This window comes from Anomalospiza imberbis, chromosome 26 (genome assembly GCF_031753505.1).
Source record: "Anomalospiza imberbis isolate Cuckoo-Finch-1a 21T00152 chromosome 26, ASM3175350v1, whole genome shotgun sequence".
Taxonomy (NCBI): Eukaryota; Metazoa; Chordata; class Aves; order Passeriformes; family Viduidae; genus Anomalospiza; species Anomalospiza imberbis.
In genome coordinates this window covers 4,537,388-4,558,972 of record NC_089706.1, presented here as the reverse complement: position 1 = coordinate 4,558,972, position 21,585 = coordinate 4,537,388, and the positions used below count along the sequence as shown (strand labels likewise).

Genomic DNA, 21,585 nt, shown 5'->3' with positions numbered 1-21,585 from the left:
TGAGTTCTTGAGATGAAGAAACTGGCCAGAAAAACATCCTGTTGCTTCACTGGCCCGTGTGCCAACTTGCCCTTGCCTGTATGGAAGTGGGAATGAGCAGGTTGGGCAGTGTCTGGGGACCAGGGGAGCATCATCCTGGTGTGGCTCTCAGGCTGGTGCCCCAAGGGGTGTTCTGGGTGGAGTCTGTGGCAGCAAGGTGCTGGATGCTCCAACCTGGCAGGGCTTTGCCTGCTGGAGGAGGAGTAGGGAATGTTGACACCTTCCCCACCCTCCTGTCTCGCACTGGGCTGTGTCTGACCTCAGCCGTGCTCAAGTCTTTGCTAAAATCTCCGAAGTCAGAGTCCAGATGTGTCAGTCCCCTCTGAACTGCCTCACTGCAGACCCAGCCCAGCTTGTCCCACCTTGGCTACCATGTGCTTTGCCCTGGTGGCCAGCACTCCCCTGTGTTTGCTCCCGTCATCCCAACCCCTGTAACTCGCTCTGGTTTCCCCGCAGCCGCCACGATGCCGCTGTCCCAGAGCAGGGCTGGGCAGACCCCATGCAGCAGCAAGGCCTGCAGGAACCTCTTTGGCCCCGTGGACCACGAGCAGCTCCAGCACGACTTTGAGGACAAGATGAAACAACAGCTGGAAGAAGCTCAGCAGCGCTGGAACTTCAACTTTGAGACAGAGACTCCCTTGGAAGGGCCGTTCAAGTGGGAGAGGATCCTGGTGGCTGAGCAGACGCCCCAGGAGGTTCACAGCCTGGTCAGGGCTGTCATCAGCAGTGACAGCAGGAGCTCCTTGGCCCACAGGGTCCCCCCCAAGGACCGTGTTGGCAGGATTTGCCCTGAGGAGGCTCAGCAGAGCTCGAAGGTTTACAAGGCTGGTTCCCTGCAGAGCTTGAAACGTGGGCAGACCACGATCAAAGGTGAGTCTGGGGGTAGGTGTCACTCCTTGGGGGCTTGGTGGCATTGATGTCATGGCAGGGACAGAGAGAGGGGACTTGGGTGCCAGAGCCCTGCCTGGCTCTTGGGTTTGGGGAGGGGTCCCACCCTCCCTGGATCTCTCCTAGGGAAGCAGAGCCCATCTTCCAAAGGGAAAAAGGCCACCAGCTTGGTGCCTTTTGGCTGCTGGGTTTGTGCAGGGGACTGGCATTGGGCCTGTGGGTTTTGTAGCTGAAGATGCCCCCAAATTCATCACCTTCATTTCCAATGGCCTGACCCAGTCATAGAATCACAGAATTTTAAGGGGTTGGAATAGACCTTAAAAATCATCTTTAAGGTCCCATGGGCGGGAACACCTCCCACTATGGTTGCTCAAGCCTTTATCCAACCTGGCTTTGAACACTTTCAGGGTTGGGGCACCCAGAACTGGGCAACCTGAGCCAGTGTCTCACCTCCCTCACAGTGAAAATGTCTTCCTATCCTCCATGGTCAGGGCCTGGAGTAGAACTGCAGATGAGACAAACAGCAGAGATGATGCAGACTCACAGCTCTGCTCTCCAGCAGCTTTGCATGGGGGCTTTAGGGTGAAAACCACCTGGCCTGGTTTTGGGGAGCCTCCCTGGGGACACCTCCCTCTTCCTGCTCTGCTGCTCCCAGCGGGCTGGAGACACTTTCCAACCCTTTCCTTCTTCCTTCCAGACTTCTACAGTGCCAAGCGGAGGATCGTCCCTGCCCGGCCCCGGCCGTGACTCGCTGGGGCAGCTGCCACCACCGGAGCGAGCGTGGCTCCCCCGCCCTGTGCTGTGCTCACCTGTAGCAATGTAGAGTCTGTAGTTCCCTATTTATGAGTAACTCTGGGGTCCTGAGGGACCTTCACTGTGTGCAATGTAGAGGAGGAGCCCCACGGTGGGGCTGGAGGAGGACTGAGATGGACCTGGTGGATCTAAGGCACTGCCCTGCCTGCAGAACAGCGTCCTCTGCCCTGTGCCTGTGCCTCCAAACAGCGTCCTTGTGCCATCCTGCTGTCCAGCCGTGGTCTGTCCCCTGCCCAGGGGCTGGTCCTTTGGGACACTTGTGTCCCAACCACCTGGTGGCACCAGATATCTTTAAGAAAAGTCATTGGTGTGGACTGTAGAGCCCCGGGACACCCCTGCTGCTGGCACATGGGGGTGGCCCTCTGTCCCAACAGGATGGACCCGAACACTTCTCTGTGTGTGGGAGCAGAGTGATGTGGAGGTTGCTCCTTCCCACGGCTCTGGGCAGAGGAAGCTGTTCCCTGGACAAACCTTCCTTGGGGTGACTCCCCGGAGCAGCCACCGGGGCACCAACACTGCCCCCGGGAGGCTTTGGGATCCCCTGCACTCTGCTGGCCCCACATCCCACTTTCTTACCTTGTTGTTGGCTTGTTGAGTGGTGCTGCTTGCCCCTGTGTCCCTGCCTCCCTCAACACTGACACCAGGCTGGGGAGCCCCTGCTCTGGCTCTGCTGGGCTCCTCTAGGAAGAAGTCCTGCTCGGCAGCAGGAATGATGCTGAAATAAGGAATTGTAGCTTGTTTTCCTGGACTTTTTCTCCTTTGGGGCTGGCAGGGAGAGGACCCTTACCTGGCTCTGCTCTGGGACCAAGGGGTGGCCTGGAGCAGAGGCTGCTCAGTTCCAGCACTGAAGGATGAGTCCCTGAGGGACTCGACACTGTCAAGTCTCAGCACTTTCATGGAGTTCATCTCCTGCTCTGCTGGATTTGGACTCTGGAAACTGGTGCAAGATGGTCCCAGGAAGAAAAGGGACAGGGTTGATCTCCCACCTTGCACCACGATGCACTTTGCTGTCGGTGAAGCTGCCAAGCTCCCAGCATTAAATGTTTATTTATATTTAAAATAATGCTATTAAGTGATGTGGGGAGAGGGGAAATACCTGTTTGTCTGTAAGTGTTAACTCTGAATAAACACCTGTGCAAAGGCATTCTGGGTTAATGTGGGCGACTGGGAGCAGGGCCTGGCTGGGGGAGGGGGGTGTTCCAAAGGCTGGGGATCCCTCAGGGGGTGCAGCCCTGAGCTGGGATCTGCCTTTGTGAGGGCTAAGAGGGATAAAACCTTGCCACATCCTCTGTGCTTGACCCCCTTCCCTGGGGACAGTGGTCTGGTGCTACCACCCTGTCCCCAGCAGAAGCCAGTGCTGTCTGTGTGGGATGTCCCTGGAGGCCCTTGTGGCTCCTCTGTTGCCCCCATCATTCCCCCTTCCCCACTGTGACCCTGTTCCCCCTTGCCCTCAGGACCCAGTCCCGTGGTGCAAGTGGCCATTAGCCACGGGCAAGCTGCTCCCCTCCCTTACCCCTTTAGAGGGATGCTGGCTGCCCAGGCCACAAGGGTGACCCACGCTGTGCGATGGGGACACAAGAGCATATGGTGGCACTGCTGGTGGAAATGTGCAGTGGCATTTCCCGGGTGACACCGAGATCCCAGGGGAGTCAGGGATGTCTCTACCACTGGCTGCTTCCTTGGAGGACTGAGCAAGGCTTGGATGCAGACTCAGGTTCTGGTTAATGTGAGAAATCACCTGATTTGCAGAGGATCCAGATGAAAAGAAAGCTGATGGCAAGGAACAGCCTCGTGTCATTGTTCAGCTGAGGATCCCTAAAGCCTCTGCCTGTCCCTGGAGTGAGGGGTGACATCCGTGCGGGCCCATGGCCCTTGACACACACGCAGCCTTTGAGCTGCTGCTCAGTCAAACCCTACAGATTTAGCCCCTGTAATCTTTCCCCTTATGTCAGTCCTTCCAAAGCCCCCTGGCTGCTGCCAGGAGCTCCCCCCTGCTGTCACCTCCCATTTACCAGGAGCAGTAGCAATGAAGGAAATGAGAAATAAATCAGTGAAACCCCCTTGTCCATGTTTGTGGCTCTGAGAAGAGCCAGGTTCTGGCTTTGCTGGGCACCAGGGATTGAGCTCTCAGTCCCCAGGACACTCCAGGACTGTGTCCCCCAGCTTTGGGACACAAAAGAGTGATGGGCTCCCAGCAGCTCCCACTTTCAGCCCAGGCTGTGTTTTACTGCTCCCACCCCAGCCTGGCCTCAGCACAAAGTAGGGTCAAACCCCCACAGGGGGAGGGGCAGGTGCTTCCCTTCCCTTGTCCACATTCAATCCTGTTTCACTGGCACCTTCCAGCATCTCCTCGGGGTTGGATCGTGCCCTCCCTCCCGGGCTGTGCCCTCTGGTGACCACTGCTAATCCACTGGAAACACAATGCCAGAGTCTTGCTGGGCAGAGGGCACAAATTAAGCTCTCCCACGGATATTTAGGGTTTTCCCTTCAAAAGGGAAAATCTTCTCCTCAAATCCTTGGGGAAAGCCAAAATCCAGCCTTCTCTGTGCAGCAACAAACATTGCAGAGGGTTGGAGGGTGAGGGGATGCGCTGAGCTCCCCAGCCTGACCGAGGGGATGCTTCAGTTTGGGGTAAGCAGCACCAGCTTTGCCCAGAGTGTGGAGAAGATCCAGCTGAGCTTTCGTTGGCCCTGATGGAGCGGATGGACCTGAGCTGGCTGCTGCTCCCTTAGGTTAAACAGCAAATGAGCAGGCTGTGGCTGGTTCCCAGTGAGGGATTTCACCTGTTTAGATGGGCAGAGAGAGCTGGGGCATCAGCTTCCACCCCACAGCTCCGGCCCTGGGAGCCTGGGCTCACATCTGCCGTGGGCCGGGGGATGTTTGTTTGAGTAATGCCCTAGAGATAACAGTGTTTCCTCCTGCCTGAGTTCTCTTCACGTTTTGCAGTTAAAGAGCAGGAAAAATGCTTGTGGTCCATCTGATCCCCCTGTCCCTCATGAAGCAGAGTGGCTGCAGCAGCCGGTGGGTTTGGTGCTCAGTTTAAAGCCAAGTTTATAATTCAGCCAGGAGCCTTAAAAAAAAAACATTAGAGAACAGCACAGGGGGGACATCTTCAAATGCTGGGGCCAAAGAGCCTCCACAGGGGGGATTTTCAGGTTGTTCTGTCTTTGGTAGGACGTTATAATATGTGGGCTATAGATAATCTTGTATTTTGGGTTATTTGGAGCTCTAAAATAACATTTGCTGTTTGTCTGCTGTTCTTCCCCCCACTCCAAACACCCCCCAGCCCCAGACCATTGCAAACCAGGAAGGGACAGGGACTTTGCTGCCCTTCCTGATGGCACTGGCAGTGCCTTTGCAGAGGTGCCTTGGGATGTGGGGACTTTGGGGACACCGTGAGCCTCTGGATGGGTCCTTCCTGCACCCCACTTGCGACGCAGAAAACAGGAAATGTGTGAGCACCGGCAGTTGGTGTCACCCCAGAACGGAAAGTGCCTTGAGTAAGAGAGATGAGAGCGGGGTGGGACCAGCATCCCTCTGACCTGGGGAGCCCCTCGGCCCCGTGTGCCCCACACTGAGCGTCCCTCGTGGGGAGGGTAAGTCCTGCTGCTCTGGGGATGGCTTGGGCACCACCTTAAGAAATAGAAAAGTGAGGGAAATAAGGGTTTTTTCTCGCTGTTGGTGATCCAAGGGGGCTTTTTCCTGCTGCCTGTGAGGGACTATGGCTGGGGACTCCTTTCTGAGGGCTGGGAGCAGCACAGGGTGCTGTGGAGAGAGGCAGGACACTGGGAGCTGGTGATGCCATGGCAGGACCTGCATGGCTGGGGGGGAGGGGCACAATTCCCATCCCATCCCATCCCATCCCGTCCCGTCCCGTCCCGTCCCGTCCCATCCCATCCCATCCCCCTGTCGTTCAGCTCCTCCATCATGCTGTGGGCTCAGCCCAGCTCAGCTGCCCTGGAGCTGGAACGGGAACCAGGGGCTTCTCCATGCCTTGAGCAACCCCCCTGCCCCCCAGAGCTCCCACTTCTGCTGGCTTTGAGCCTCAGACCACCACAAGGGTGTTTCTGGTCCTGTGGGAATCCAGCAACTCCACAAGACCCTCCTGCTTTAAGGGGTTGGGGCTGGTTTTGGGCCCTGTTCCCATTTCTGATGTACACTGGGGTGTAGCAGGATCTGTTTCTCATGGCAAAAGGAGGGGGCAGAGGGCTGGAGGAGCTGCTGTCCCCCCAGGCTGGGAGTGGAGAGCCGGGCTCAGCCAGACCGAGCACGGCCCTGGCTCTGCGTCACCGCTCCCCACGGCTGTGGTTTCCTTCCCTCGGAGTTTCGGCTTTGCCATGCAAAGAACAGCCCCTCTTGGGGATGGCGTGGTGGCTGTCGGTGACACGGCCACCCAGCCAGGCTGGGGACAGGGCACTGGGGGTCCCCAGCTCAGGCCGCACAAGCCCGGGCGAGCAGCAGCGTGACGGAAAGCCCCCGAGGCCTCCTGCCCTCTGCCCGGAGGTGACTCACAGCTGTGAAAACTGGGGGAGGAATTTTAAAACGTGCTGCTGAGCTCTGAGAAGGCAGGTGGAACCAGCACGTCCTGCTCAGACCTCCAGCATCACCTCGGCTGCTCCTTTGCTGGTGTCACCTCCTGGGTGGCCTGTGCTGGTGCTGGTGCCCTGTGCATCCTCCACAGCCAGGGAAGAGCGTGGGGAGATTTGGGATGGGTGCTTGGCTGGTGGCAGGAGGAGTGTTCAGCAGGTGGGAGCTGGGCTGGGAGCCCCTGGGATGGCTGGCAGGAGCAGCCGTGTCTGCTGCAGTTCCAAGGCTCCATTGGCGCCGTGCAATCAGAGATAAGGGCTTGTCTTCCCTTCCTGTTGCCAAACTCTTCTCAGCAATCAGGGTTTGGGCCCTTGAGAGCAGCAAAATGAACTTCCAGCTTGCTCCCTTTCTGCTGTCTCCTACCAGGCTGGAGCAAAGGTGTCCAGCGAGGGCAGGGCTGGCCGAGTGTCCCCACCAGGCCAGGCCAGGCCATGTCCGAGCGCCGGGCGGGCGCCAAGGGCCGGCGCTTGGGCTCCAGCCGGCGCAAGCAGCTGCAGGAGGGCCCCGGTGAGGAGCCACCATGGGCATCTGAAATCGTGCAGAGGGTGCAGCACCTGCTCAGCGACAGGGACACAGAGCAGGCAGGAGTTGTCACCCGCTCGGACATGCAGGTGAGGATGGGGCTGTCCCCTGGGCTCCAGCCCTGCTGGGGTCGCTGGAGATGGTGTGATGGGGGGGGTTTACCCTGATTTGCTTTGGTTTTAGAAGTTGCAGGAGGAAGGCTTGCCGTGCAGCAGGGAGGAGCTGGAGCTTGTGTTCGATGGGCTGGATGCCGCTGGCACCGGGCGCTTGGGCACAGAGGAGTTCACGGCTGGGCTCCGTAAGTGCAGCCTGGGCTGGTCCTGGACACGATCCCGGGACTCTCCTGGGGGATGTGAAGTGCTGCCTTTGCTGTGTGGCACAGGATGAATTGTCCCCATGACCAGCTCTCAGCCCTTGGCTCACCTGGTGCAGGGTCCTGCTGTGCTGAACCGCTTTGTTGAAGATGTGGAGGGGGGAGTGTTGGGCTTCGGGCTTTGCTGTTGCCCTGCCTGGGCACCGAGGATTTGGGGTATCTGTCAGCAGGGCAGTTCCTGAGCTCCCAAAAAGCTGCCAGGGAGCACCGACGGAGGAAGACGGCGTCCCGGAGGGTGCAGCTGGTGCTCCCCGCCCCGGCGCTGGAAGTGGGGGACAGCGAGGAGCGCAGACACTTCGCTGCCTTTATGGAGCAGCTGGGCACAGACAACCTCTCTGAAGAGTAAGTGCCCTGCTTGGCACCCATGGGTGTCCTGCAGGACGGATAGAGGGGGAAAGGCTTGGGGCAGGAGATCCCCACACAGGCAGGGAGCCCAGAAATGCCCTGGAGGTGCCTTTGGCCTGAGCACAGGAGTGGGGTCACAGCGACCCCAGAGCTCATCTGCCCTCACACACCTCAAAAAGTGTGAGTGAAGTGCCTCAGCCGGCCTGGCTTTGGGGCTTTGGGGCTTCTGGGGGAATGCTCACCCCAAAACACCCCTCTCCCTGCAGACAGGAGATCTGGCAGCTCTGGGTGAAGCTCCGGCAGGATGAGCCCCAGCTGCTGGACAACCTGGAGGACTTCCTGGCCAAGATGAGGCACCGCATCCAAGAAGCCAGGAGCGAGAAGGAGGCTTTGGAGCTGACTCTGAACAAGTGAGTCACCCCAGGACAGCGCACAGGGATGGGACAGGACGGATGGGGACAGGGACGGGGCCCTGGAGGGCCACCCCAGCCGTGCGGAGGAACCTGCGTGCCTTCAGCATATCCCCCAGCGGCCGGAGCAGAGGTTTTGCCAATGTTTGGGGTCGGGCTCCCTCTACAGTCACGAAGGGATGGCAAAAGGGCCGGACTCGGACTGCCGGACGCGTCCGTGCTGGGTGCCCTCCGGGCAAACCCAGCCGCAGCCTGAGGCTCCCGAGGGCAGTGTGGGGTCCCCGGGCCTGCACCCCCTGGAGCGGGGTCTCACCCCCCTGCCCGGGCCTGCTGTCGCCACAGGCGTGTGGCTGAGCACGACAAGGACGTGCGGCAGCTCTGCGAGCTCCTGGAGCAGCAGATCCAGCAGGAGCAGCTGCGGCTGCGGCAGCAGGTGGGTCCCCGGCTCCTCCTGCCCCCCTTGCTGTCCCTGCCGGGGGGACCCAGCACCCCAAACCCCCTCGGCAGCTGCCGATGGGTGAGAGGGTGCCAGTGTCCTTGCGCCACCCCAGAGCATGGCCCGGAGCCGCCAGCAGGGCGAGGAGCTGCAGCGAGTGCTGGACGCCAGCGAGAGGGAGGTGCAGCGCTTGGTCACGGCGCAGATGGAGGTGGGCTGGCCCCAAGCCCCCTTTGTGAGTCAGGGGTCTCTGGGCTGTGCTGTAACAACCCCGCGGTGCTGCACAGCCGATCCCGGTGTGTCCCCAGCAGCCCTTGCTGCAGGCTGCCACACAGGACCCTCTACACCACATTTGCCACCCCCATCCCCGCACTCCCCTCCATCCCTCGAGGACACAAGTTGAGTTTCCCACCCACGGGGGGGAGGTGTGTGAAATTCAGCCCCGGGTCTTGAGGAGGTGATTATGAATTATTTAGCGTGGGGATTTTTGGCTCTGAGTGTCCTGGTTGCCATCCCGCAGCTGGAGCGGCGCTGCCGCAGCCTCCACAGCTCCCAGCAAGTCACCAGCACGGAGAACCAGCAGCTGGAGGAGAGCAACCGGGCACTGCAGCAGCACCTGCAGCACCTGCACCAGCAGCTGCAGCAGACCCAGGGCCACCTGAGGACAATGAGGGCTACAGTGGCTTGGGAGCGCATGGGGGAGCCCGGGTGAGTAGCTGGGTGACGGTGTGGCATTGTGTGTCCCCACACTCGTCATTTCCTCCTGGATGGGGAAGGATTTGGATGGGCCTCAGCCATCACGGTGCTCCAGTGATGCCCATGGTGCAGGTTAATCGTGGTTTGACGTGCAAAGCATCAGAGGAAAAAGCAGGACTATCAGCACCAGGCACTGAATGTGTCCCTGGAGGGCAGTGCCGGAGAGATGAGGGTGTCCTTCACCCAGGAGGGCTCAATAGACCGATCCAAGGATCGTGGGTTTTGCTGACCTGCCCTATCACTACCCTGGCAGCTCTGGGGCTGGGGTGGATGTGGTGGAGAGGATGGAGCTCCCGTTTTGACCCTTGTGCTCTGTGTTTGCAGGGACAGAGTGGTGGCAGAGTTACCCATCGAGGTGCCAATGTCCCCACAGGTACTTCAGCTGGGTGTGTGGGGACAGGACAGGGGGCCCTGGGCCTTGTGCTGTTCCATTTGGGACTGCTGAGGAGCTCAAGAGCACAGGGTGCTCCTGCAGCACTGCCTCCCCTAAAATCTCTCTCAAACGGGGCTGGCACAGATGTTTGGGAAGGGAGGGGGTTGCACCACCTTACTTCTGGTACCCCCAAGATTTTGGGTGGGTACAGCTGGATACCTGCTGGAGAACTCCACATCATTTCAGGTGGATATTCTCCCTCACCAAGCATTTTTCTCTTTCCTCTTCCCACTGTTTCCTGCAGCTGAGTCCTGGGAAGAGCGAGAAGTTCCGCTCCGAGATGCGGATCAGGCTGGGATCCCAGAGCAGCGAGAGCAAAGCCAAGAGCACCCACCAAGTGTAAGGGGTCCTGCTGCTCCTGTGTGTGCCCCTGGGGTCTGCGAGCTGGGGCTGAGCCCCAGGCCCTCCCTCCACCCTCCCCAGGCAAACAATGATATTTGTCCTTTTAGCACTCCTCTCCCACCCACTCATCTCTCACCCTGGAGCTCACATCTCTTATCCCAGCTCATCACCCTCTTGGCTCAGGAACTGGCTGTAGGTGGCTGAGAGCTGTCTTTTCCTGTCTGACAATGTTAAGATGGGTACTGGGCAGAGGCCAGGGTGCAGCCCCGAGTCTGGCTGCCTGCATGTGCATTCCCCTTTCCCTTGCCCCCATTGCTGCCTGTGTGAACTCCAAGTGCAGTGAGGGGAAATAAAATCAGGTTTGGAGAGGGATGGGGTGAGGCTGTAGATCAGAAACCCTCTGGGCCTGACTGGGGATGGGAGGGAGCTGAAGCCTGACCTGGGAGCTGGTTCATTGCCCCCATTTTCTGCCCTTTCCAGGGTTTGGGAAATGCTGCCAGCAGAAATAAACCTTTCAGGAGCCCCGCGGAAAGCAAGTTCTGCAGAAGAGGACCCCTTCCCAGAAACTTTAAAAGAGGAAGGTGTCTATTTCCAAAGCTCTTTGCTAAGAGAGATGAATGATGCAATAGCAGATCTGAGCAAACATCTGAAGGCACAGGCACTGGGTGCACCCCTGGCAGACACTCCCTGTCACCCCTGGGACCATGCTGAGCCCCAAACGGGGCCAGAGGCAGCAACCGCCCATGAAACCACCCCTGGGGTCCTGCAGGAGACCCTCCCTGGCCACATCCATCATGAGCTGCTGGAAGGAGACCTGCAAGAGGGGCCAGCCTCAGCTGAGCTTCACGCTCCGGATGTGACACAGGCTGGTGCGTCCGCAGGAGCTGGGCACTGCACGGCTCAGGAGCCAGGGGCAGAGCAGGGAGAGAGCCCAGAGGAGGCAGAGAGGATGCTGTTCCTGCAAGGAAAGGGTGCTGGTGTGGAGGAGATGGTGCTGAATGTGGCTGAGCATCAGGGAGAGAGCATGGAGGCAGGAGAGCAGGTGCAGATGGAGGTGGAGAGAGCAGAGTGGCTGCAGGAAACAACAGCTTGGACAAAACCACAACTCCTGGGAGAAGCTGAGGAAGTGGAGATAAGCCAGAGAGAAAATTTGGAGGCAGGTCTGGGGCCACCTGAGGCTGGGCAGGAAGGCGTAGCAGTGGGACAGGGCCTTGCCATGGATGAGCAGCAGTCAGGCAGGGCTCTGGGTAAACGTGTGCAGGCCTCGGGCACAGCGCTGCAGGAACGGGCTGAGCCAGCACTGGGGCTCCCTGGGAAACTGGACACTGAGCTGGGAGAGCATTTGGAGCCAGAGCCACCATCCTGCGGTGATGCACAAGTGGGAGCAGCCCATGGGAGTGGTGTCCCTGAGGTGACGGTGGCTCCTGGCCCAGGAGCGCTGGACGAGGAGCGTGCCAGGACGGAGGTGCAGCCCTGGGGAGAGACCACAGACTCCAAAGTGCTGGAGGTGCTGCCAGCCCGAGCTGAGCGTGCAGGGAGCAGCAGAGCCAGGGGCGAGGAAGAGGAGGTGCAGGAAGCAGAGCCCAGGGAGACAGAGCAGCAGCTGCAGGGTGAGTGTGCCAGGGGAGGCGCAGGGTGGAGAGGAAGTGTGGGCACTCTGGAACCACTGGCAGTGGCTGTGCCACCCACCCACGAGCAGGGAGGAGTGGGAACAGATGTGGAACTGATGGAGGCCCAGAGCAGCACCAACATGGAACTGCTGGCAGAGGTGGAGGCAGATCTGCAGGTCTGGAATGAGGCTGGATCCCCAGGGACACAGCAGGGAGGGGGCATGGATCCAGGTGTGCAGCTGGAGAAGGGTGAACCAGAGGAAGGGCTGGGAGAAGAAATGGGGGCTGCTGCAGTGCACAGTGAGGGTCCTTCCCCTGCAGAAACACCTGTGGGCAGCCCAGGCTTGTGTGGGCTGTTCCCAGGTAAGTCTCAGGCACTGGAACTGGTGGAGGCAGATCTGCAGCTCTCTGGGGGTCTCAGCCCAGAAAACCCCCAGGGAGGGAAGGGGGAAAGAGCTGTTCAGCTCCAAGAGAATGACAAAGAGGATGGGGCAGAAGGACAGGGTGAGCACAGACTGCCACACGAGCCTGTGCCTCATCCCAGTGCAGTGACCTTGGGTCAGGGGGAGGGGGCTGGTGCAGGGCTACAACTAAGGGAGAATCCTGAAAGCCTGGACATTACTGAGGACCAGAGCACTGGTGCCAACGTGCAGCTGATTGCAGAGGGGGATGAGCTCAAATTAGCCTCAGGAGAAAGGCCAGAGGCTGATCTGCAGCCCTGGGGTGAGGCTGCATCCTCAGGGGCAGAGCAGGGAGGGAGTGTGGATCCTGAGGTGCAGCCCCTGGATCAGGGGGATAAAGAAGAGGTTTTGGAAAGGAAGGCAGAGGATGCCCAGGAAGATAGGATGTTCCATGAAGGTCCCAGCCCAGGGGCTCCATGGGGAGGGGAGGGTGAAAGAGCTGTTCAGCTGGAGGAGGTGGAGGAGGAGGATGGGGCACAAGGACAGAGAGAGCGTGGGCTGCCACACGAGCCTGTGCTTGATCTGCACGGATCAGCAACTGAGCACAGTGAAGGAGCTGGTGAAGACATGCAAGCACAGGAAGAGGCTGAAAGCCTGGACATTACTGAGGACCAGAGCACTGGTGCCAATGTGCCTCTGATTACAGAGGGGGATGAGCTCAAATTAGCCTCAGGAGAAAGGCCAGAGGCTGATCTGCAGCCCTGGGGTGAGGCTGCATCCTCAGGGGCAGAGCAGGGAGGGAGTGTGGATCCCGAGGTGCAGCCCCTGGATCAGGGGGATAAAGCAGAGTTAGTGGAAGGGGAGGCAGAGGATGCCCAGGCAGATCTGCAGCTGTCAGAGGGTCTCAGCTCAGGAGTCCCACGGGGAGGAGAAATTGGAACAAATGTTCAGATGGGGGAGAAGGATGATGAGGCACAAGGACAGAGAGAGCGTGGGCTGCCACACGAGCCTGTGCTTGATCTGCACGGATCAGCAACTGAGCACGGTGAAGGAGCTGGTGAAGACAGGCAAGCACAGGAAGAGGCTGAAAGCCTGGACACTACTGAGGACCAGAGCACTGGTGCCAATGTGCAGCTGATTGCAGAGGGGGATGAGCTCAAATTAGCCTCAGGAGAAAGACCAGAGGCTGATCTGCAGCCCTTAATCCAGACTGACTCCATGGGGACAGAGCAGGGAGGGAATGTGGCTCCAGATGTGCATCCCCTGGATCAGGAGGATAGAGCAGAGTTAGTGAAAATGGAGGCAGAGGACTCCTGGGCAGACACTCAGCTGAGTGTGGCTGCCAGCACAGAAACCCCCCAGGGAGGGGTGCACGGTGCACTTGTGCAGCCCAGGGATGGGGCTGGGGACTGGGGACAGGGACAGGGTGGGCGTGGGCAGATGCAGGAGCTGGTGCCTGACCTGTCTGGAGTGACCATCAGACAGAGAAGGGGGACAGATGCAGGTGTGCAGCCAGTGGAGGAGGCTCTAATCCTGGACACAGTGGAAGATCAAAGCACTGGTGCCAACGTGCAGCTGATTGCAGAGGGGGATGAGCTCAAATTAGCCTCAGGAGAAAGGCCAGAGGCTGATCTGCAGCCCTGGGGTGAGGCTGCATCCTCAGGGGCAGAGCAGGGAGGGAGTGTGGATCCTGAGGTGCAGCCCCTGGATCAGGGGGATAAAGCAGAGTTAGTGGAAGGGGAGGCAGAGGATGCCCAGGCAGATCTGCAGCTGTCAGAGGGTCTCAGCTCAGGGGCTCCATGGGGAAGGCTCTGGGGAAGAGCCCTTCACAATAAGGAGGATGAGGAAGGTGGGGCACAAGTGCAAGGTGAGAATGGGCTGCCTCAGGAGTCTGTGCTTTCTCCAGAAGGGGCAGGAGGCCGACAGGGAGAGGCGGCTGGTGCAGGAGCACAGCCACAGGAGGAGGCTGAAAGCCTGCACACACTGGAGACCCAGAGTGCTGATGCTGATGTGCAGCTGTTCACAGATCAGCAGATGCCCAAATCAGGCTCAGGAGGGAGCACAGAGGTAGATCTGACACCTCTGGGTGTAGCTGGGATGTGGGAAGGGGAGCAGGGCCTGACTCTAGGTTTGGAGGCAGTTCTGGGTCCATCTCCCACTGCAAACCCATGGGAAGGAGCTGCTGCTGCAGATGTGCCCCCTCCAACTGAGGCTGCTTTGTGTCCTGAGCCTGCCACTCCTGCAGAGGGCCCTGGTCTGGAAGCAAAACTGGGAGCATGCATTGGTCCTGAGGGGCAGAATCAGGAGGCACAGGAATTACTGCAGGGAGAGAGGGCTCCTGCAGAGGAGAAGCCTCTGGATGGAGCTCACGGTCTGGAAGTGTCACAGGGAGAGAGGCTAGAGGCAGAGGTGAGGAACGGAGTGAAAACTCAGAGTCTAGGACTAAACCAGGGCCATGATGATGCTGCGTTGGCCTCCCTGGTCTCTGAGGTGCTGTCACATCTCAGCCCCCTAAAGCTGGAAACGATGATGCAAGAGGATGTTCTCATTCCAGATGTGTGGCGGCTTTGTGCTCCGGGACAGGCAGCCCAAAGGGAGCTTCAGGAGCAGGTTTCAGCACAGGGACATGAGGGGAGGCTTCACACGGTGGCCCAACAGCCAGAGGGGGAGACACCACCCGCGATGGAAGCAGAGCACATGGCTGCTGGACCTGCTGAGCATGCGAAGCAGGAGGTGCCACCAGCATCAACACTGCACACAGCAGTGCGACCAGGAGATGCTGGGAGTGGTCAGCTGGGGGTGGTCCTCAGAGAAAACTCACTGGGGCAAAGGCAGCTCTTGGGAGAGCAGAGCAAAGACCTCAGTGTTGGTCAACGAGAGAAGATGCAAGAGTTTGGTCAGAAAATGAGCCAGGAAGGTGAGCCCAGCTCAGGAGAGCCAGGGGCTGTGACTGCAGGCGGGGCAGGAGCTGCCCCAAGGGGTTGTCCTAAAGCTGCCCTGGACCCAGACCACCTCTACAACGTGCTGTTCATTGGGGACTCCCACGTGGGCAAAACGTCGTTCCTGTACCGTTTGCACGCCGACGCCTTCAACCCCCACCTCACCGCCACAGTGGGTAGGTCTCCTCCAGCCCCTCTCCAAGCACTCGCTTGGATCACGGCTGCAATTCCCCTTCCTCCACCCCACAAGCTGCTGGAGGTCCCCACATGCCTGTTACAGCTCATGCCAAGCGTGTTGTACAACCAGTCCCCAGGGGCCAAGCAGAACCACCAAGTCCCCACGCCTGGGTGCTCATGGGCAGGAAATGCTGCTTCTCCTTGTCCTTAGCAACAGCGGCCCAGTGCTTTCCTCCCTGCTTTGCCTTTCAGCTCCATTCTCCTTTCTTCACCAGCCTGGTTTTATTCATCATGAGATGAGAGACCTTCCCAAAATCCAGTGATTAGACATCTAAAAGCCAGAGGTTCACTTGGGACCAGCCACTGGAGCTGCAGCTTCCGACCACCCGGCACCATGTTTCTTCTCTATCCAACTTCTGCTGCAGGGCAGAACTCTACAGTATCAAAATATCCTCTTTTGTGTCTTCCAGGACTGGATTACCAGATCAAAACCCTGGTTGTGGATAATGAGCGCTTTGCTCTCCGCCTGTGGGACTCAGCTGGTCAGGAAAGGTGAGGTGCTGTGCTGCTTAAGGACACAACCTGGGGTTTTTTTCCCTGCAGTTTAGGGGCAACTGATGTCCTTTGCTTTGCTAAGCAAAGGTGAGATTGCTCAAGGAGGGACTCTGTACAGTATGTGATCTGATAAAGCATAATAAAGGAAGTAATTAAGATAAAACTGGCACTCAGGCTGTTCTATGGCCCCTGCCATCAGGACAAGAGCCAAATCTGGGGGTTGCCTGTATTGTAGACCTGCATTCCCGCCTTGTCCGCTAGGATTTCACATCACTCCTAGGCAGAACCTCCTTAGACCATCCTGGTGATCACCCAAAATGCCCGCAGGTACCGCAGCATGACCAAGCAGTTCTTCCGGAAGGCGGACGGGGTGGTGCTGATGTACGACATCACCTCCGAGTACTCCTTCTCCGACGTGCGCTACTGGCTCAGCTGCATCCAGGTGGGGGCCGTCCCGAGCTCTTGGGACTCATAGAAAGCCCTTTGGAAAGGGTATTCTGCATTGCGTTCATTATAAAATAACTTTCTCCGTGGAGGATTTAAGTCAGATATAGATGATTTTCACACACTGGCAGTGTTTCCCGGGGTAATTCGTTGATAAAACCAGTAGGGTAATAATCAACTCTTAAACAATTAAAAACTAGTGCAAAGGAATGGAAAATGTTGCTTTTACATCAAGAATTGTCCACTTTGAGTCCTAGAGAATGGGAGGTTATTCAAGGCCTATTAAAAACTTATTTTCAGAGATTTCCACTTGATACAAAGCCAGTGTTTTAAAATGCTGAAACAAAATAGGATATTGCCTCGCTTGGTGTCTGTAAATCCCAGCCACAGCACCTTCAGACAGTGCTGCAGTTGAGCACAAAGTGAATTCATTACAAGTGTAACTCATCCAGTGCTCTGTCATGTTAACAGACACAGGCAGATGATTTAAGGGGAAAACAAATCTTAAATGCTGTTGAACTTATTCAATAATTTAAAGTTTTGTTATTAGCCCAAATCCATGGGTGTCAGTCATAGTGTTCCCGGGTATGTGTAGACAGTGTGGCCAGCTGGGATTCAAGGAAGATTTTGAAGCGGTTCTGATCTTCCCTTCTTTCTCACTCAGGAAGGAGCAGAGGATGGGGTTGCTGTTCTGCTCCTTGGGAACAAAACCGACTGTGCTGCCCAGAGACAGGTCCCTACAAAGGAGGGTGAATGCCTGGCCAAGGTAGGTGGTGAAGCACAGCCACCCAAGCGAGGCAGGGACAGCTCAAGGTCAACACCACCAACCTGAAGAGCTGGAGAAAGGGGAAAGCCTTTAATTTACCCCTCATGCGTCAGTGGTTGACAAAATGTTCTCTGAACCCATCTCTCACCCTTCCCGGCCTTGCTTTCCCTTTGCTACTTCAATTTTGCCTCAGCACCATCCCAGTAAATTGGTTTATGGAACTGGATTTGTAAATTAAAACATTTTAAGCTCTGCCTATCTTTGCTGTGAAGTGTTAAGTATCTTCCCAGCATTATAAAAATAATAAACCCACTGAGCACTATCCTGGTTTAAAGATACTGAAATGATCAAAGTTTGATTAATCTCTTCACATACAGATGGCTAAAAAAATTAGATGAGGAGAATGAGAAGAATCTCACCTTTACTGACTTAATTTTAAAGCTTATGGGATTTGGGCCAGAATCCATGGACCAGTTTTGCTAATGGTGATGAGGGATAGATGCTTATTTTCCCAAACTGGTAGGGAGCAAACGAGTTGGGAACATCTAGTTATGCCTGTCTCTGTGTTGCTCCCATAACCAGAAGGAATCACAAATTCTTCTGTCTACACAGTCATCCTTTTCCTTGGTATTAAAAGCTGGTGTCGTAGCAACCAGAAAATCTGGATTTCACCCTCATGTTCCAGTAAATAAGTTATTGAGTTATTTGTTTCCTTGATCCCCTCCTGTTTCCCCTTGACTGGGACTGTCCCATGGCTATTTATTCCCACATTGAACTATTCCAGTGCAGGAACATTACATTTCTACTTGGGGTCTGTGTCTTCCAGGAGCACCAGCTCATGTTTTACGAGTGCAGCGCTGCCTCGGGCCACAACGTCTTCGAGTCCATGGTCAGCTTCACAAGGTGAGCCATGTTCTTGGATTTTTCCAGCTGTCCTCAATTAAATGGGCTCCCTCCTTGCTTTTTTAAACTCCAAATACTGGATGTCACCATCACCAGAGACTCCATGCCCAAACGTCAGGGAAAACTCAGGGAAGCACCTGCTGGGATGAACATTTAGCACTGCCCTAACTTGTCTCCTGAACAACCAGCATTGCAAGGAGGTGAACTAAACCTTTTTGGGGATGCTGCTGATTTCTCCTCGGCTTGACTGAAGCAAATTCTCTCTGTGATTTGATTTAGGTTGGAATTTTTAGCAGCATCCACAGCTCTTGGATCACATGGAACTGGAAGGATCCTGACTCCTTTCAGCTGTGCTGAGCCTCTTGTACCAAGGCTTGTCAAAACAAACAGCACAGCAATACAAAACGGGGGAACTACCCAGCTAATTTGATTCCTTTTCTCCCAGGTTGCTCAAAGTTCGTGAAGATGAATTGAAAAATAAGGCAGAAGAGGTACCAAAGGCACCCCAGAAGAAAAAGGGCTGCTGCTGGTGATGGACAGACACCCCACACACTGATCTGAAACTGCACCAACAGCCAGAAAAGCATAAAAATAGTTCTTGGACACCTTCTCTTTTCCTGTGTGTCTTCCTTGCTTGATCTTCCTTGGATGCTGAGAGCAAAAGCTGCTGTGTGAGACCCCCTGCCATTCCCACAGAGCACACCAGCCCTCCAAAATACTTCTCAGGGAACTTTGCAGCTTTCTTTTGGAGACCAAAAACAGGCCAAGAAAAGGAACCCAGCTGAGTCTGAGATACTGCAATGATACTGGAAGCAGCAGGGAGTAAACCCAAGCCTTGGGACAGAAGAAATGAAAACCTGAAGCCATCCAAGTGTATAAAACAAGGGGGTTTAGTGCTGTTGGTGGTCTGGGCTGTGGGGACTTCTGCTCTGGCTTTGCAATCTGATTGGATTTGATCAGGAACAATGAGATATTCAATACATTCTAAATGCACTTAAATCTCCAATGACACAAGGTAAAGCTAATTTTTCCCTTCCGTGGTTTATCCCGTCAGTGAGCAGTGATGGGGCTTGTCAGAAACTAGTAAATATTTTGCATAAAATAAATTCAAAAGCCCCAAGAGCATATCCAAAATAAGAAGAAGATAAATGCTCGCAAGAGGTTTCTTTCATTGTGTTGTCCCCAGAGCAGAATTCTGAATTATTGCAGCAAATTTCAGGCTGGGCAGAGAAGAATGAGCTGCTGCATCCTGCCCTTCTGCTCTTTGTGAAGTACTGAATTGGTTTTAAATCCAGCTTGAAAAATCTAAATAAGCACATCACAATTTCGAGGGTTTTAAAATAATCTTTTTACAGCTTGATTGAACTATATTTTTGCAGAAAAAAAAGACATACAGACTAAATAAATAAGAATACAAGTGCTGTATTTTAGTATTTTATATGTTCCATGTAAATTCCCAGCAGTTCAACAGGTGTATTTAAAGACTCTGCTTATGTGCAGAGTTTGCAGAAATAATTCTGCCTAGTTGGGTTTACTTTTTGTTGCCATTATTATTTATATGTACATAATGGCAAAGCATTATAGTAGCCAGTTTGTGCTTTAGAAAAATAAAGTGACAACAGGAGTTGTGCTTCTAGCAACACTATATATTTTCATATATAATTATATATATTTTATATATATCAGCGTCACCAGCCAGGGTCCAACTTTGCAGTGACTCTGGAATTTCTGAGTCTTTTAGGGATGATTTATTTTTCCTTCACACCCTGATTTATCCCTACAGTACCTCTGTACCCTAAGTCTCCATCCCCTGTATCTCCCTCCAGCCTACCTCAAGTCATTCTCCTTCGGCCCCATCATTAAAACACTTAATTTTCTTAATGTAATATATTTAATGCTCCCATTCCCTGGCCATCGCTCTTTACCGTATTTCTTTATACAATATTTTTTGTGATGGAGCAGCTTCTCAGGAAGGATTTATGTGGTTCAGCTCAGAGCTGTGCCTGGGGGGTTTGATATTTGGGATATCTGGAATTGCTTTTTCTTATTGTTTGGGATCCTCTTCACTATTTCTTCTTTTATTTAAAAATAATATAAATCCAAATGTTCTTTGCAAATTTGATCCGTAATAAGAGAAACACCATTTCAGCCTGATCAACCCAAAAACTTTCTACTGGGTCTGTGTGGAGACCAGGTCTGTAACACTTCCCCATGTAAAGCCACCCGTCAGATCAGCTTTTCCTTTTGCCTAAATATGCTGGGAATGCATATGGAAGATGCTGCTTGGCCAAGTGGCAGCAGGATTGTGCAAGAAACGGTTTTATTTGATTCCAAAATGAAGAGTTGAGGCCGCGGAGGCTGAATTTTCCCATTAGATGGCAGCAGTTGCAGCAATTACTCTCCACTGCAATATTGCTGCTGCAGGGAAGGACCAGGGAGCTTGAACAGGGCCCAAAGTGGGAGCTGGAAAAAAAAAAAAAAGCCTTCCCAGAACAGCAGGCAGAAAGAAATGTCTATCTTATTCCCCTGGAAATCACCTCTAGGAAAAAGGATGGAGTTTGTGCCCAAAGCATGAGTTACTACACTCCAAACCTCCCTGTCAAACTTGGAAATGAATTTTTCATTGACAGGCTGGGAGAAACACCAGGCAGGCAATAAATCACATTGGAAAACATGGGCAGCGTGTTGCACTTGAAAGCACCTTTAATAATTCACATTCCAGCAAACATTCCCACTCCGGGATCAAAGGCACCGCTCCTTTGCAAGCCATTAAACGCCTGCACAGTATTTGGAGGAGGATCAAGGCCTGGGATATTAATAGCAAGAGGGAAATGCATACTTGTTTGGACCACAGGATGGTTTTTTTTTTAATCAGGTGGTTTCCTTTAAAGCTGTTTGAAATTCCTCAAGGCGCTCCACAAGAATTAGAGGAGCTGCCTCAGCCAAGCCAAGATTGGGAAGATCTCGGATCCCAGCCCAGAGTCAGCGGGTATTTACCATCATCCTGCTTGGATGAATCCACCTTGGAAGCTGAGAATCCACATGAGTTTCTGACAAGTTGGAACAAATCTTCAACCACAGCTTTCAGTGCCCCAGCCATGGGATTTGGGTTTCGCCCAGGAGTGTCTCCCAGAATTTCACCCCATTCCCATGGAAAGGCAGGAAAATCAAGATGAGGAGACAATCCCACTCCCTGGGCTGGGATTGACAGGGCAGGAAATCCAAACCTGAGTAGAGGAAGTCCTTTTTCTTGCAATGTTTAAGTCATCTGCAGAACTCAGTGCTGCAGGAAGTTGTTGAGGCCGAGAACTTAAACAAGGCTGAAATTTAAACAAGGTTGCTCTAAAGGGAGCTGGTCTACTGGAACAGGGGGAGTGGAATGAGATGATCTCTAAGGTTCTTCCAACACAAACCATTCCAGGATTCTATGAAAATGCATCAGAGAGATACCAAAACCACCCATCACACCCACAATCAAGAGCTGACTGAAAATATGTTTAATTGCAGTTAAGGACTGAAGCTCTTCTCTGACAGTAGGGTGAGGCTGAGACCCCTCGCTCCTGCATTCTCCCAAGCTTTTCATGCCAGGGGTGCCTCTAGGGACCTTCTCTTGCCCCATCTCCAGCCCTTTACCCCTCGAAGCCCTTCCCACAATTTTTAGGGCTTTCCCACATTTTTTAGAGGGTGTTAACCGTGTCCTCAGTGCTTATCAATTGACCTGTGGCAATGAGCATGTGTCCCCCATGGGGCTGGGGATAAGTGGGGGTCAAGGGGGCATTGTGAGGGTCTCCCAGCGGGTGCTGGAGGATCTGGGGGGGCTGCAGGGTGATACTGAGGACTAATGGG

At 55.0% G+C, this 21,585-nt stretch overlaps 2 protein-coding genes across 5 annotated transcripts; both read left to right on the top strand.

The window, feature by feature from the left end:
* The first annotated feature begins 495 nt into the window (after positions 1–495).
* Positions 496–2,884, top strand: CDKN1A (cyclin dependent kinase inhibitor 1A). The gene is made up of 2 exons (XM_068173382.1): positions 496–909; positions 1,625–2,884. The coding sequence occupies exons 1-2, from the start codon at positions 504–506 to the stop codon at positions 1,672–1,674; spliced, it is 456 nt and encodes a 151-aa protein (XP_068029483.1). The 5' UTR covers positions 496–503; the 3' UTR covers positions 1,675–2,884.
* A 1,440-nt stretch (positions 2,885–4,324) lies between these two features.
* On the top strand, positions 4,325–19,067 carry RAB44 (RAB44, member RAS oncogene family). Of its 4 annotated transcripts, none has more exons than XM_068173378.1 (17): positions 4,327–5,336; positions 6,694–6,938; positions 7,033–7,147; positions 7,393–7,564; positions 7,834–7,977; positions 8,320–8,410; positions 8,529–8,624; positions 8,934–9,121; positions 9,494–9,542; positions 9,847–9,941; positions 10,425–11,554; positions 14,510–15,070; positions 15,542–15,623; positions 15,954–16,068; positions 16,735–16,836; positions 17,663–17,739; positions 18,185–19,067. In XM_068173378.1, exons 2-17 carry the CDS (start codon positions 6,759–6,761, stop codon positions 18,270–18,272), a joined length of 3,285 nt encoding a protein of 1,094 aa, XP_068029479.1. In that variant the 5' UTR covers positions 4,327–5,336; positions 6,694–6,758; the 3' UTR covers positions 18,273–19,067. The 4 variants fall into 4 exon arrangements, with proteins under 4 accessions (XP_068029481.1, XP_068029479.1, XP_068029482.1 ...); XM_068173381.1 differs by having other exon boundaries at positions 4,919–5,336; positions 10,425–10,813; XM_068173380.1 differs by lacking the exon at positions 14,510–15,070 and having other exon boundaries at positions 4,325–5,336.
* Positions 19,068–21,585: the final 2,518 nt, after the last annotated feature.